We start from the raw sequence: 16,653 nt of genomic DNA on the forward strand, positions 1-16,653 counted from the left end.
GCTAAAAACACACAGGAACTTTCAAACAGCTCTAAAAATGGACAACTATGTCCATCTAGCGAAAAACATGTCATGCCTTTCCAGAGGCGTTGACCAAGCAAATAGCAGACGCTAAATAATGTGCTGCCATCTCTGAGGAATTGTGAGATTCTTTATGGCCTCCGAGACAGCCAGCGCACAGCGTATATTTTGGAGGTCATGCAACTCTTGCTTTAGATCAAAAACATGTATGTACCATTCGCGCGCGCGCTGGTACAATATACTGTGTGTGTGTGTGTGTGTGTGTGTGTGTGTGTGTGTGTGTGTGTGTGTGTGTGTGTGTGTGTGTGTGTGTGTGTGTGTGTGTGTGTGTGCGTGCGTGCGTGCGTGTGTGTGTGTGTGTGTGTGTGTGTGTGTGTGTGTGTGTGTGTGTGTGTGTGTGTGTGTGTGTGTGTGTGTGTGTGTGTGTGTGTGTGTGTGTGTGTGTGTGTGTGTGTGTGTGTGTGTGTGTGTGTGTGTCAAAACATATTAATAAGTATGCACTCAGTGGTTGAAGGGCGCACTAGGGGCCGGGTTTTGCTATCGCGTTGAACTCTTCAAGGCGAGGCTAAGGGTCCCCCAATTTTTCATCCGCACCGCGTTGTCCGCTAAGCGTTCCCCTACCGTCTACGCGCGCACACTTTCGGCGAGCAGATGGCAGCGCCCATCTGCTCTGGCGACTTCCACCACGAAGTTATCACGTCGTCGTCATGCGCTCTGTGGCCCATAAGTTCCAATCTGACGCTTGTATTCGCCTTAGATGCATGTCATGGTGCTTCAACAAGTCGCGGTCGTGTGCCGTGGCTATTCCACAAGCCGCATTTATATTGATTTATATGTAGAGTTTAACGTCCCAAAAGCACCATATAATTATGAGAGACGCCGTAGTGGAGGGCTCCGGAAATTTCGACCACCTGGTGTTCATACCATGCACCCAAATCTCGAAATCCATCGAAAGTGCAGCCGCCGCAGCCGGAATTTGATACTATGGCCTGCGGGTCAGCAGCCGTGTACCTTGGCTACTATACCACCGCGGCGGGGAAGCCGCATTTATATGCTAATGCCCCTGTAACAAGGGGCGACTTAAGTGCCCTTTGAAGAGTACTCTTCACCGCTTGAGTCCTTCGCCCCCAGTCACGTGAAATTTTAAGTGACACTAATTGCAAAGCGCACTTGCACGTAAGTGCGTTCTTTAAACTCACTTCGCTGCGACGGCATATCTAGCTGTAGGTGGCAGTGAAGCCAAAATAACAAAGTTACTGTACGAAGCTGCGTTCATAGCATCTTCAAATATCGTTTCGTTGGGAATGTTCTTATACAATAAAACATATATTATAGCGGACAAAAATAAATAATTCGGCTATCCTCACTCTCGGGCAGTTTAGAGCTACGACCGCCAAGAGCATGCCCCGATCATGCCGTGCCGTGGCTGCAGCTGCGGCGTTTGTATACGTAAAGTTGCAGCACACTATTACTTAAGACATGTTGCCTGGCATAAGAAATATCTGTTTTGCTAAGTACACACGATTTTTTTCCTAATATCCATAGCACATTTTCTCTTTTCGTGTAGCAGCGAACTGCCAAAGTGGCATTATGGGGATATAAGTACACTCGCTAAAAACGACACTAAATTTGCCAGAGTGACCAGGGTATGACCGCTCGATTGTCCCCTCAAAGCGGGTCTACCTCACAATAAGACGAAAACGAATTAAATTTATTTGTTATGAAAGTGGTAATGGTTAGAAAAGTTTGTCTTGTGTACAAGCGTATGACAATATGACGTCTTCAGGAAAGTAGTAGCTAACTTGGGACTCCTGAAATGTTTGCGCATCACAGACAACAATTTGAGGTTTCCTTGTTTCTGTTGTGTTTGTTCCAGTTGATTATTATGTATTTATTGGTGAATTTCTTCCTATTTATGTGCAAACTGCAGTGCATGTCTTGTCGTTAATATAAGTGTTTGTGCAGTCTGACGGCATAAATAAATTGAACACTTACGTAAAAAATGAAAATGTACACTTACTTTGAACAACTTACGCCATGTAATTGGAACTTCTTATGAACACAAGTGCAGGAACGTGTTAAATCTCTCACTGATTGGCATACTGTAGTCGACCACAATATTAACTTATTGAATAATGTAGTCCACCTGACCATAATCTATCAATTGACGCATTTTGAAAAAATCGAGCAAGTCTTGAAGCCCGATTTCGGCAACCATCCGCACAGATTATCAGCTTAAAATCAATGCTCCTTCAATACAACTCTTATAAATCATGTAATATGTGAGCAACGCTTGAAATTATGCAAAATAAAACTGTTGAAAGTCAGCTGCTCCCATTCTTCCCACTCTTCATTGAAACAGGAACTCATTAATGATAACAGTTCACTTGATGAAGCATTGTGATCGTTTGTACGCTTCAGAGGTTCAGCCTCATCCAAGCTCCGAGTCTTCTGAAAACCAGAAGAGTCTGTTCAGGCTGCTCATAGACCCTGTGTTCGCAATCGACATGGTTACTGTGATGCTAAGTTGGATCATCATGGGATTTAATGAACCTACGCTGGAGCCCCACCTCAGGCAGGTAACAAGTCTTCAGAGCATAACGTAAACGATTGTCTAAACAGTTTTTTGCAAGAGCCAACAACAATTTTTTAAAACGCCGTTTCTTTCAGTTCGGCATAGACACAACTGAGCTGGGTGTCATTTTCATGGTTCAGTTCGCGAGCTACACTCTAGCGGCGCTCATCCTCGGTATCTTGTGTCATTGGAAGGTGAGCATACTGGTGTGCTTCGTTGCAGAAATTTCATTGGTTTTGTAATATATGCGGGTCTCTTAAACGTAGCATTTAATTTACGCTTCAATCAACCTACAGCATCTTAACGGACGAGTGCACGAAGTATAAGGCTTACTTTTTTTCCTTCTATGTCATACACTTCACATTTACGCCTGCAAGTGGCACGTCATACCTTGATTTTTTGGCATAAGTGTTTGGTGAAATGAGTGACCTACCTATATTAGAGGATACGGCTTGCAGCCGAACTATTGTAATCGCATTTGATTGGCGACGGACGTCCTGGATTTCACTTGAGCGCTAGAGTACGCAATTTTTGTTGTCGCTACTGCTCGTTCTGTATCATCATCATCATCATTATCATCATCATCATCATCATCCTGGCTACGTTCACTTCAGGACAAAGGCTTCTTCCACGCTCCGCCAGTCAACTCGGTCCTGTGCTAGCTGCTGCCATTTTATGCCCACAAACTTCTTGAATACCTCTCACATGCACACGTTAATTAACTCCTTCTGTATATGACAGTTATAATATAGGTCCGTGCTTCTATTACAGATGGATGCGTTCTGTGCCTTTATGGGCCAGCTTGTGACCGTATTCGCTTACGTTGTACTAGGGCCAGCTCCATTCATCCCAATAGAAGCGTAAGCATGCTTTTTTATACTATACAGCGAGTAAGAAAGAAAGAACAGAAAGAGAATAATGATTAAGACAAGGTAGTCAATTAGCAGTGATTTAGGAATACCAGCTAATTTCTGCTGAGAAAAGAAGGCAAGTCTAATAAACTATCCTACGAATAGACAATTCCAGAAATTACGCACAGCATCCTGACCCTCCAATAATCCTGTGCTCGCCGAACAACTCTCTTGTGTGATGCCGTCATCGTGTGACATCATAGTGACGTCACAAACTTGGACAACATTAGGCATCATGGCGTAATCTTGTGGCGCAAACGTGCCTGGGCTCTGATAACGCGACTCTTTTCATTATCCTTGTTGAAGTCAGCGCCACCACTTGTCTGTTTTCAAGTTTGATGCACGGGACCTAAGGTGATCAGCTTAATAAAAGTAGTCGATCTGCCCACAAGTGATGAAGGTATTTCTAAATGCCCGTTCTCCATTTGACCTTTTTTCAGTTCTTTTAAAGCCGAGTTTGCGCCACCTGCTGGGCCCGCCTACTACTCACACTCGCCGCAATAAAAAACAATTTCCACCTGCCTAACACTCCCATTACTTCTCGCCAAATTCATGTACTGAACACGGTATTTTTTTAGGTGCCCTCGCATTATCATTTTTTGCACTACCTTGTGGAAAAAGTCGTAGTTCGTAGTTGGTTTATGATGTTATAAGATTACTAGCAGGATGTATTGAGCTGCATTGCATATGTGACGCAGCAGAGAACGATGACGAGTTTTTAATTTGTATTTTGTTTGTTTTCGCATAGTGCTATGTGGATGGTATACCTCTCCCAAGTGTTCACGGGTGCTGGTATGGCCGGACAGTTCATTTGTGGTTACTGCCATTCACTGAAACATGCAGTGTAAGTTTGTTTAGACTTGATATTGAATTACCTTGCTGATATTAGGCTACGTAAGATTCGAATATAGCATACAACCTCTGATAACGTCATCGTCTTTACTTGACCTAGCGTTTGTAAGTAGTACATTAGAAGGTTCTTCTGCGTCCATCGAGAATGGCATTTCCGATCACAAATCGATTACCTTAACCTGCCCTATTTCATGCGCGAAGAAATACAAAAAGCCACTACCTACTTACTTTAAAGATTACGCACGTGCAAATGACCCTGCTGTGCTACGTTTCCTGGAAACACAATTTCATGAATTCATTGAGCTTACAGACGTAAAAGAACTTTGGGCGCATTTTAAAAGCACTGTTAAATATTGCGAAGACACATTCATTCCGAATAAAAAGAAACGCATCAACCGAGAATACCCTTGGATAACGCGTGAGATAATTCAACTGAAAAGAAAAATAAAACGACGGCAGAAAAAGGGAACCAAAAACAACGTACGTGATCTTATCGGGACATTAAAGCATAAAATGTCAGAAGCAAAAACCCGCTTCTTTAACACTACGTTAGCCTCGTTTATGGCGCACTGTCCCAAAAAATTCTGGCGATACTTATCAGATGAACGAGACTCAATTTCACAAATTAAAAATTCGGAACAAATCATTAAAGATCCCGAACACATTGCTAATGAGATGAACAAGTTTTTTCAGTCAGTTTTCACGAAACATACCAGTAATGCGCTACTACCTCCCTATACTGTGAAAATACCCATGGAAGAATTAATCGTAAATGAGGAGGGCATACTTTCTCTATTACAAAAGCTTGATCAAAAGAAATCTACGGGCCCCGATCAAATCACTAACTCATTTTTAAGTTGATACGCTAATTGGACATCTAAGTATCTCTTTAAAATATACACGTTATCTCTTCAAACTTCACAAATACCAGACGACTGGTGCAATGCTGTAGTAGTTCCTATACATAAATCAGGCCCCAAACTAGAAATAAGCAACTACCGCCCAGTGTCACTTACGAGTTCGTGCTGCAAAATAATGGAACATGTAATTTTCAAGGCCATAATAACTCACCTAGAAACAAACGAACTTCTCTACAAACAACAGCATGGTTTCAGATCAGGCCTCTCAACTATAACTCAATTAGCTGAATTAACTCATGACATAGCCAACGCAATCAACGATAACGTCCAATTAGATGCTATATTTTTAGACTTTTCTAAGGCGTTCGACGTTGTCCCACATCTGGATTTAGTCAAAAAACTATCGGCTTTTGGTATTGATATCAAAATAATATCCTGGATCAACAACTTCTTAACTAAACGGAAACAAAGCGTTAAAATTGACAATCAGCTATCAGAACCACTTGATGTTTATTCTGGTGTACCTCAGGGATCGGTTCTTGCACCTCTGCTGTTTTTAATGTTTATTAACGACATCCACTTTTCCGTTGAAAACCCTATTCAGATGCGTCTGTTTGCCGACGACTGTGTCGTGTACACAGTCGTGCGCAATTCAGACGACCAAACTAAACTTAACAATTCACTTCAGGCAATTTATTCATGGTGCAATACTTGGGGCATGAAACTAAACACATCAAAAACGCATTGCATTTCTTTTACAAATAAGAAATCCCCCCTTAACTATACATATAGGATTGGAAACTCAATTATCGAAAAATGCAATCAAGTAAAATACCTAGGCATTACACTCACGCCGAACCTTAACTGGGAACCACACATCTTGGCCATGTGTCAGAAAGCGGAAAAGAAGTTATCTTTCTTGAGAAGAAAACTGCGCAATGCACCACCACATATTAAAATAAATGCCTACAAAACACTAATTAGACCATGTTTAGAGTACGCCGATCTCATCTGGAGTCCACATCAAAAGTACCTGATTAGTAAAATAGAACGAATACAAAAATTGGCAGTAAGGTTCGTATATTCAGAATTCGCGAGGCAGTCCAGTACCGCAGATTTACTCGCAAGGGCAAACTTAAAACAACTTTTTCAACGCAGAATAATGTCACGATTAAAATTCCTTTACCAATTATATCATGGTCATTTCCACATATCACGCTCTCAATATCTGCAAGATCCGCCTAAACAATCATTCCGACTAAATCATTCTAAAACAATACGCCAACCTTTAAGTCGTGTAAACGCTCACAAACATTCACTTTTTCCGTCGGCTATCTCCCTCTGGAACAGCCTACCCAACGACATTGTTTGTTGTAGTACGATTGACTCCTTCATCAACCGCATACAGTGTATTGAATTTGCACCATGATTTTTTTTTCTTTTTTTTTTCTCTGGCAATGTATGTATTTCAATGTATCTGTGTACCCACTCCTGCTTGGGCCGTGAAGGGCCTGCAGTATATTCAAATAAAAAAAAAATAACTGTCGGCAGGAACACTACAGGGTGAAAAATTGGTGTGTTGAACAGTTTTCTTCAGAGCACAAAACGCCTTAGGCAAGCGTATATTCAGGGAATAGACGAAGCGGCACTTTGTCCAAGGTTTCCTGCGCGCAAACGAAAACAGCAGTGCCTGCTGAAATGTAAGGCAAGTTGTAATAATAACTATCTTGAGTTGTTTTAGTACTTAAACTGTGAGAAACCCTCGAACACCGCGCTTACTGTCGTTAACACTGGTGGTGATATGAACCAGCAGCAAGGTCCCTTGAAATTTCGCATGTTCCCGGATGCGGGCACGCTTCTTCATAGCTGACCACAATTAGCGGCCAGGGGATTACGCAGTCGGCAAACGCTCGTGAAGTGCATATGTGTTCGCGGCATGCGGGGCCAGGGTTAGCGGGACCGGCGCTGTATATTTGCCTGAGATGGTACGTGAGTTTGCTCTCATGTGTTGCCCTCGTCACCACTCGTTTTGATTCGCTTTTACAAATGGTTTCAGTTTATACCAACGAGCACACATTTCTTGGAGCAAAATGCAAACACTACAAAATATTGGTTTTGTTGTACAGAAAATTCTACAACTATTGCGTGATAGTTGTGTTTACCGTGGTCTTTTTTTCATTGCGCGCCCTCAAAGATAGCAAAGTCGCGAAAATTCAGCTGGCGTGTGTTGATCCATGTGTTCCTTGGGGTCACTGGCCAGTGTGACTTTGTGATAGTACTGAAACATTGCTTGAAGTCTGCAGTGTAAACGCTAAAGCAAACAATGCACAGTCACATTTGGAAGGACAACGAAAATAGGCAACGTTAGTCGTGCGCATCGACGTAAGCAGGCCTCGATATACAGCGTGTTACAGCTAAGCCCCTCCTCACCCCAAAAAAGGGGGAGAAGGTCTTATTCACCATTTACCTTTTGATTGTTCTCCTTCGAAAACTTGCTCACCTTTTCATAATTTTTTCAAACAATAACGAAATAATTGATTGATCAACTTTAAAATGATTTAACTACAAAACTTACACTTACAAACTTGCGCGACATGTTGAGAGTTCAAACGCAAAAGAAATCTTCGTGTATTTCTTGAGACCGTGATTGCACACTTCGTTTTTAAGGTTGCCAACTATTTCAGCTGTCTGTTATTTTGACTATATGCTTCAATTATCAGCTTTGTGTTCGCCATAATAAATCGAATTTAGGAGAAAATGGTTTGTTCGTCTTCCTTATTTTCATTTTCGTAATACAGCACTATATGGTAATGTTCCTTTGTCGTACCTAGATACAGATCGGCTATGTGTGTGTGTTAGTCAGCAGCTATGATATGCTTTGTATTTTCTGACGTCTGGTTTCGGGCGTGCTGCACTTTTACATAAAATCTATTACAGCGTTAAGTGATTCGTTAGTCATTGCATTGTGTATGTGGCTTACGCAGGGCAAGCGGATACTCAGATGATATAAAGACAACATCATTCATATCCACAGTTGTATTTACAAGCTTGGTGTTTGGGTGAGTTCTCTCCCAACAGCTACGCTGCCTAGCACTCTTAAGTGTGGTTTATTATAAGGAGCGTCTTTTTATGGGCAATACAGGTTTTTCATAACTGCGCTATGAAGCACGTCAACAGCTTTTCTCGCAAGCGAGCTCTTCGTCGAGGTATAAACATTCTGCCAATCTTAAAATTACAATGAAACAAATCATTGCCCAAAACTTGCTAATTAGCCTCCTTGTAATGAACTTGAGAGCAATAGTGCATACAAAATGTTGTGGGACATCGAAATTTATGGAATACTGATTTCTTCGAAATCCTGAAAGCCGCACGTATGTCTAGAATACTTTGATATGATTTTGAAGTCCCATAGAACGCCGAGAGCACAAAAACGAAGGCTGCTCTATTACGTCACATTGAAGTGCTCCGCGACATTGAGGAGGAAATTGGAACCACGGAGCGTCATGGTGATGTCATGCCGTGGAAATTAGCCTTCCACATTGCAGGCCATCTTATGTCTTTGCTTGTGCTTCATGCTTATTTCTTCCGCAATGAGTGAATAAATTGCGACTTAAAATGTGTCATCCTGCGACATTTATGTAAACTGCTCCGAAATTGATCAGAATATTTTATTTAAAATTTTCTTAATTAGCATTACCAATGTAACTAAAGCGAGGCAAGGTATCTCCAAATCGACTTAGTTATTGTTTGCGAATACGACAGGCGCCTTACTGTCATTCATCAAGCACCATCTTAAGATAAGCTCAAGGATTGCGATAGCAATTATATGGACACTCTCTGCTAGATTTTCCCACCAGCGTCGACCTTCGAATAACGCGTTCGATGCTCGAACGCGTTATTCGCATCGAACGCGTTATTCGAGAGCATCGAACGCGTTGTTAGAAGGTCGTAGGTTCGATTCCTGTTCACGGCTGGTTACTTTTTCACCCACTTTTCTTTCTTCTTATTGACATTTGACATCCATTTGTTCTAATAACTTCCCCTTACATTCCTTGGCATTACTGTCTGTTAGATCTCATTAATATTGTGTCAAAACATGAAAAAACGAGCCCTTAGGTATGCACTTCTTTCCCTTATATATATATATATATATATATATATATATATATATATATATATATATATATATATATATATGAGATCTAATAGACAATAATGCCAAGGAATGAATAGGGGAAGTTATTAGAACGAATATAATGTAAAGAAGAAGAAAGACAAGTGGGTGAAAAAATAATTTGCCCTGAGCAGGAATTGAACCATACGACCTTCGAATAACACGTCTGATGCTCTAACCACTGAGCCATCACGGCGGCTATTCCCCCAGCCACTTTGTTGGGTTCATATTTGAATTTAAACGTCGGAGTGTCATTTACATTCCATTGGTTCTAATAACTTCCCCTATACATTCCTTGGCATTATTGTCTGTTAGATCTCATTATTATTGTGTCAAAACACGGAAAAATGAGCCCTTAGGTATACACTTCTTTCCCTTATTCATTAACAAGGGCCTCGTACTGGCAGACTTGGTGCCGTTAGGTTGTATACGAGGGACTATTGATCAGCTGCCCGCTCGTAGTAAGTTCACGTCCTACGTGACGCCACACAGGCTCATAAAGAGTGTGCCACACTCGCCGCCATGGCTACTAGTGGCGCTGACTGACACTCCCACGTTTAAGATTGACATAGATATCCAACAAAGAGGCTGGGGTGATAGCTGTCGTGGTAGCTCAGTGGTTAGAGCATCGAACGCGTTATTCGAAGATCGTAGGTTCGATTCCTGCTCACGGCAAGTTATTTTTTCACCCACTTTTCTTTCGTATTATTTACATTCATCATCATCATCAGCCTGACTACGTCCACTGCAGGACAAAGGCCTCTCCCATGTTCCGCCAGTTAACCCGGTCCTGTGCTTGCTGCTTCCAATTTATACCCGCACACTTCTTAATCTCATCTGCCCACCTAACCTTCTGTCTCCCCCTAACCCGCTTCCCTTCTCTGGGAATCCAGTCAGTTACCCTTAATGACCAGCGGTTATCCTGTCTACGCGCTACATGCCCTGCCCATGTCCATTTCTTCTTCTTCATTTCAGCTATGATATCCTTAACCCCCGTTTGTTCCCTAATCCACTCTGCTCTCTTCTTGTCTCTTAAGGTTACACCTACCATTTTTCTTTCCATTGCTCGCTGCGTCGTCCTCAATTTAAGCTGAACCCTCTTTGTAAGTCTCCAGGTTTCTGCTCCGTAGCTAAGTACCGGCAAGATACAGCTGTTATATACCTTCCTCTTGAGGGATAGTGGCAATCTACCTGTCATAATTTGAGAGTGCTTGCCGAATGTGCTCCACCCCATTCTTATTCTTCTAGTTACTTCAATCTCGTGGTTCGGCTCTGCGGTTATTACCTGCCCTAAGTAGACATAGTCTTTTACAACTTCAAGTGCACTATTACCTATCTCGAAGCGCTGCTCCTTGCCGAGGTTGTTGTACATTACTTTCGTTTTCTGCAGATTAATTTTAAGACCCACCTTTCTGCTCTCCTTGTCTAGCTCCGTAATCATGAGTTGCAATTCGTCCCCCGAGTTACTCAGCAATGCAATGTCATCGGCGAAGCGCAGGTTACTAAGGTATTCTCCATTGACTCTTATCCCTAACTGTTCCCATTCTAGGCTTCTGAAAACCTCCTGTAAGCACGCGGTAAACAGCATTGGGGAAATTGTGTCCCCCTGCCTTACACCCTTCTTGATTGGTATTCTGTTGCTTTCTCTATGAAGCACAATGGTAGCAGTTGATCCCCTGTAGATTTCTTCCAGAATGTTTATATATACTTCATCTACGCCCTGATTCCGCAGTGTTTGCATGACGGCTGATATTTCTACTGAATCAAACGCCTTCTCGTAATCTATGAAGGCTATGTATAGTGGTTGGTTATACTCTGAGCATTTCTCTATTACCTGATTGATAGTATGAATGTGGTCAATTGTTGAGTAGCCTGTTCGAAATCCTGCTTGTTCCTTTGGTTGATTGAATTCTAATGTTTTCTTTACTCTGTTAGCAATTACCTTTGTAAATAGCTTGTATACTACAGAGAGCAAGCTGATCGGCCTGTAATTTTTCAAGTCCTTGTCATCTCCTTTCTTATGTATTAAGATGATGTTAGCGTTCTTCCAAGACTCTGGTACTCTTCCCGCCGGGAGACACCTCGTAAACAGGGTGGCTAGTTTTTCTAACACAATCTGTCCTCCATGTTTCAGCAGATCTGATGTTACCTGATCTGTTAGATCTGTTAGATCTCAATCATATATATATATATATATATATATATATATATATATATATATATATAGTGTAATGACGAAAACCGAAACTGGAACTCTCTCTGGCACAGACTCGCATGCTAGGGGGGAAGCCGAGAAAGACGAGGCAGAATAAGAACAGCCGGCCTGCAGCAAAGGCGTTGTCTCTTATTTCTCGTCGTTACAATGGCGCAGTCGGCGAAGAAAACGGCTTACGTCTCGGTTTCGTCATCCAGAACGCCCGCCGACGTGCAGCCGCGGTAAGCGTCGCTTGAGGACGGCGTCAAGCCCTCCTCGGCAGCTGTTTACTGACACCACCGTTCGGGGACGGCGTCAAGGCCTCCTCGCCGTCACGCTTCTTCGCTGATGGGACCCGCAAGGCGTCCGTCGCGGCCAGCATCGATCCCAGCACCGACGGATGGCGTCCAGGCCTCCGTTGTGGTTCCGGGAAACTTGTCCTGGGACGCGACACGTCGCGGCAACCATGCGCACGGGCCTCTCTCACCTAGGGATGGCGTACATGCCTCCTCCATACCTGGCAACCTGTCGGCGCTTCAAGCACCCACCGTGTACGGCGTCGAGGCCTACCCGGCGGCGCAAGACCGCTTCATCTACGCCACAGTACCAGGTCACAACTCATCACATGGGTTCCGCTTGCCTGGGAACGTCGTTGACGCTTCCAGCGCCCTGGAACCCATGTCCACGATTCCTACCACAGCTGGATTTCCAAGGGACGCCGTCCACGCGTCCTTGGTCAGCAATTGTACCACCTCGAGTACCGCAGTCACTGTATCCTCCGCAGAGGCGGGCCTTGGCTCTTCGTGCGGATCGCACGACAGCGCAGCGGAGCTGCAGCATACCATCGCGCAACTCCGCGTCACGACCAACGCCCTCATAGCGTCGAGCTCCCAGCTACGTCCTGCCATCTTGCCAACATTGTGCGCACTCAATGCCATGTTGGCTGCGGCCGCCTCACAAAACTTCGAGGTAAGCTCGCCCGAGAACCGTCGCAATCTCGGACGTTCTCTCACGGAGGTATCAGAGCAAGTGAACTGCTTGGCGTGGGCACATTTCGGAGTTTTGCCCGCAGTCCCGCCATCGCCGATTTCCTTCGAGCTACCGGAGTTTCGCGGCTTCCAGGACGATGCCAAGGAATGGGTGGCAACCGTCAACGCTGTCGGAGATCACGCAGCGTGGACGGACCAAAAGAAGTGGGGCATGGCCATAGACCGCCTTCGGAATGCTGCCGCGGCTTGGCATCGATACGAAGGCGTGCGGCAGACGTCCTGGGTGGACTGGAGTGACAAGCTCATAGCTGCTTTTGGACGGAGTCACCATCACCTCTCCACGACCACCCAGTCTTACGCGACCGCTACCGAGAATAGATCCCAGAAGGAGACCACCCTCGCGGCTTCAGCACCCGTTACCGGTACCAGTTCACTTCAGGGTCAATCCAACAGAAATACCAATGACGATGGGTTCATAAGAAATGAAGAGTCGGTTGCCAAGCGCAAGCCCAAGAAGCACAGCAAGGGCGACTTGTCAGCCGATGTACTGTTGGGGGAAAGCCTTCTGGATCCCCCCCAGTCTCTCCAGATGTACCCCAAGCGGTACCAAAGCCCATCGCGATGTGGAAGCCCAAGTGTCGAGGTGCCTGAGCATTTGCTATTTGGGAGCCAAGCTCAGTCGCCTCTGGAGCTGAGTGGAGAAGCCCAGACGGAGCACAAACGAGGAAGAGCATCGAGGCGCCCTGTCATCGAGCGTTTCCTTAAGAAGAGCGGAGAGTCGCTGCCCGGAGATGTGTTTGCTCTAGATACTCCGACTGCCAGCTCCAACCAGGTGCAGCCAAGAAAGGAGGAAATAGCACCCACTCCTTTTTGGCCGAACCAGCAGTACATCCGAGCGAGGAGCCTGGCGATGCCATTGCAGGCTCCGGAACCACAAGCGTCTTTTGTTCCGGTAACCCCTCAGTCGCCACTTCTGCTCGGAAATGAGCAAGTCATCACAAGTGTGAAAGAACTTGGCGAAAACAAGCAAACCGATAAGTTTGCTCGTGCTGTTTCGCCCGACCAGTGTGGATTGAAGAATAGTTTTGAGGACATGAGTCTGTGTCACATCAACAAACCGTCTGCCAAACACAAACTGATCTCTAGCAGCTCTTGTTCAGTGTTACAGGAGCAGCCATTGGCTGCCAAGCCTCATTTTGAAAGGACGTCAAACTTCCATGTGAAATATCAGCTTGGCCGAGCCCGGCCACCCCGGAATAGTCAATGCCGCCCACCGGAGACATTGTCGGTAGCCCACGAGGCTCGCAGTCGGGGCCGAGTGTAATGATATTAAATAGTGGGGCTCAGGCAAGGGTGCAGGCAGGGTTACGGAAGCGGAGGAAGAGGAAGCAGAATAAGAACAGCCGGCCTGCAGCAAAGGCGTTGTCTCTTATTTCTCGTCGTTACAATATATATATATATATATATATATATATATATATATATATATATATATATGTGTGTGTGTGTGTGTGTGTGTGTGTGTGTGTGTGTGTGTGTGTGTGTGTGTGTGTGTGTGTGTGTGTGTGTGTGTGTGTAAACGCGAAAAAGAAAAATTATCGAGAGAAAGATTCCGGCACGCGGCTGTATCGAACGCGCGAACCACTGAGTCACCAAGGAGCACCACCTTCAACGTTTAAACAGCAGGCTATTTACATTTAATCTACCCCTTACAGCTGCTGACGGGCATTTGGGGGGGGGGGGGGCTATCATGTTTTCAGCATTATCAGCAAGATGGCAATATGAGGGCGCGTCGCCACATCGTCCCGACGCTGTGGTGCACGCTCTCATCTCCCACGCGCACTGTGGCACGCGGAAAGGGGGAGGGTGGACGCTCACTCACGCGCCCCTGTCTCGCGGTGGGGAGAATTGTACGTTTTAACTGGCGTTGGGCTTTCACTGGAACGGTTCTGTTGTAGTTACCGGGTCACGGCAATCTTAGCGTAGTCTCTGATTGCGAAGAGGGCGCACTTCTCAGACACAGCTAAGTAACAACTGAGACGCTTATTCGCGTTCATCTGTACCTCTGAGTACGTTTCGTGTGCCGTCTATGCGTTCGAAACGCGGGGCACGTTTCGATCTGCTTCCATTCTGCGCGTGACCTTCCAATGTGTGGCTATCGCGTTCATTGCTTTGCCTTCGTGGCAAAGCTGTGACTTCTTTTTGAAGTATTGTGCCATCATGTGTTTTCGTTCGGCTAAATGGTAATCCATGCTTCTCGTTCATTCTGGCTTTGCTAGCAGCAGAATTTGCACAGTTTTTTCACCAACAACAAGATAGCTTTTAAATGCAACCTATATCAATGCAGGGCTACAGTGACACCTCCAATTGCCGGCTATATTGTGGAAAGATTCGGCTATAGAAGTGGATCGATGTTTTTACTAGGACTGCTCGCACTGTGGGTGAGTTCATTGGTTCCAATAATCAACACGAAAATCTGTGTCTATACATTACATTTACTGCATGTTACGCAAAATATTTAAGCTTCATTTCGTAACAGACCTCCCTGTGCGAGGCGTAGTGAAATAGCAAGAAGCAAGCACACACATTACACAAGTGCAGTGAATCCGACACAGAGCAGACAGCGTGTCTAATACGCAGAATCAAGCACAGTGTTTCTATTATAGATACAAAGAATAGAACAGCTTGTGTGGCACGTTCCTTTAGCGCGTCTTCTTAGTGGTTGACCAAACAGAATGCCTTTACGATGAAAAGAGAGAGAGAAAAAATATTTGCGCCGTATCTGCATGTTTCACTGCAAATGTCGTCAAATTATGATTTTCTTCCGTCTGGAGAGAGTGAATAAAACATTTATTTGATGTTCTGCGTGTGAAAGTTAGTGAATGGGGTTCTGAAGGTGCTGCGTTAAAAGGCCTCGATGCGCGCTGTGGGTAGGTGCCACCACCATGTCGTCTTATGTGATATGTGAGGCTTAACGTCCCAAAACTACCATATGATTATGAGAGACGCCGTAGTATAGAGGGCTCCGGAAATTTCGTCCACCCGGGGTTCTTTAACGTGCACCCAAATATGAGCGCACGGGCCTACATTTTCGCCTCCACCGGAAATGCAGCCGCTGTAGCCGGGATTTGATCCCGCGACCTGCGGGTCAGCAGCCGAGTACCTTAGCCACTAGACCACCGCAGTGGGGCACCGTGTCGTCTTAGCAGAACGCAGGAAACACCCACCTTTTTGTGCATAGCGTTTCATTCTGAGCTTAGCGTAATTAACGCTACTTTCCTTCGAACTACTTATGTATGACATTTGTAGTATAAGAAATACAGTATACTGACTGAAGTGACGCAACGTAGTGGCAACACGAACTGAACTGTTTATTCCTCGATACATGGTCTTTTTATAGTCTGAAACCACGTGAGACATGAGTGACAGCCGAATACATAGGGGCTGGCTTGCTAACTAGTGATAAGGGGGATGGGCGGGTGATAGTGGTTTATTGCCAACGCTGCACTGACGTGGTGATGTGCTTGCTCATATGTGTGAAACATTTGTTTTTTAATCCATACTCAAGTACAAACGCAAAAACCAAGACAATATTGGTGGGCACTGTGCATGTGATTGGATTTTAAAATAAAGGCAAAGAACACACAAAGAAAAAGAAACAGGCCGTTTTGAGTGACAAACAGACAAGTCGACAGACAGACACACCAAAATTTTTGCGTCGGAGTGTCCCAAGAAAGACTATCGTATTTAAAAAATTACCGCCGGCATCTTCCCACAGGGGAAACTCGAGCACCGGCTTCGCAGAGTGGTAAGGGTATCGTGTAAAGGTTGCGTAATTAGGTAGGGTTTCAGAATTGGTAATCGTTATCCCGTCGTTATTATACTTATTTATTGAATGAAGGAGAAGCGTTGCCTTCAACGCTCATCGAAAACCAAGTAAAGACGGCCTTGACAGAATTCCGAACGAGCCATTCAGTGTTTACATATACGGGGTGGCCAGCGAACGGTTCTGCAGCGTGAGCAGTCGTTTCCTTACTAGCAGCCTGCGTCGGCCTTGCAATGCGAGAGAGGGGGAGG

General features: G+C 44.8%; 1 protein-coding gene across 1 annotated transcript in view; it reads left to right on the forward strand.

Moving 5' to 3' along the window:
• The window catches only part of LOC119175034 (MFS-type transporter SLC18B1), a 49,754-nt gene that overhangs the window by 24,325 nt on the left and 8,776 nt on the right, over positions 1-16,653 (forward strand). The window contains exons 9-14 of the mRNA XM_037426208.2: positions 2,443-2,600; positions 2,692-2,790; positions 3,368-3,456; positions 4,256-4,351; positions 8,204-8,278; positions 14,924-15,017. Coding sequence (XP_037282105.2) covers positions 2,443-2,600; positions 2,692-2,790; positions 3,368-3,456; positions 4,256-4,351; positions 8,204-8,278; positions 14,924-15,017 — 611 coding nt within the window. The remainder of the gene's footprint in view (positions 1-2,442; positions 2,601-2,691; positions 2,791-3,367; positions 3,457-4,255; positions 4,352-8,203; positions 8,279-14,923; positions 15,018-16,653) is intronic.

This window comes from Rhipicephalus microplus, chromosome 5 (assembly GCF_043290135.1).
Source record: "Rhipicephalus microplus isolate Deutch F79 chromosome 5, USDA_Rmic, whole genome shotgun sequence".
NCBI classification, from domain to species: Eukaryota; Metazoa; Arthropoda; class Arachnida; order Ixodida; family Ixodidae; genus Rhipicephalus; species Rhipicephalus microplus.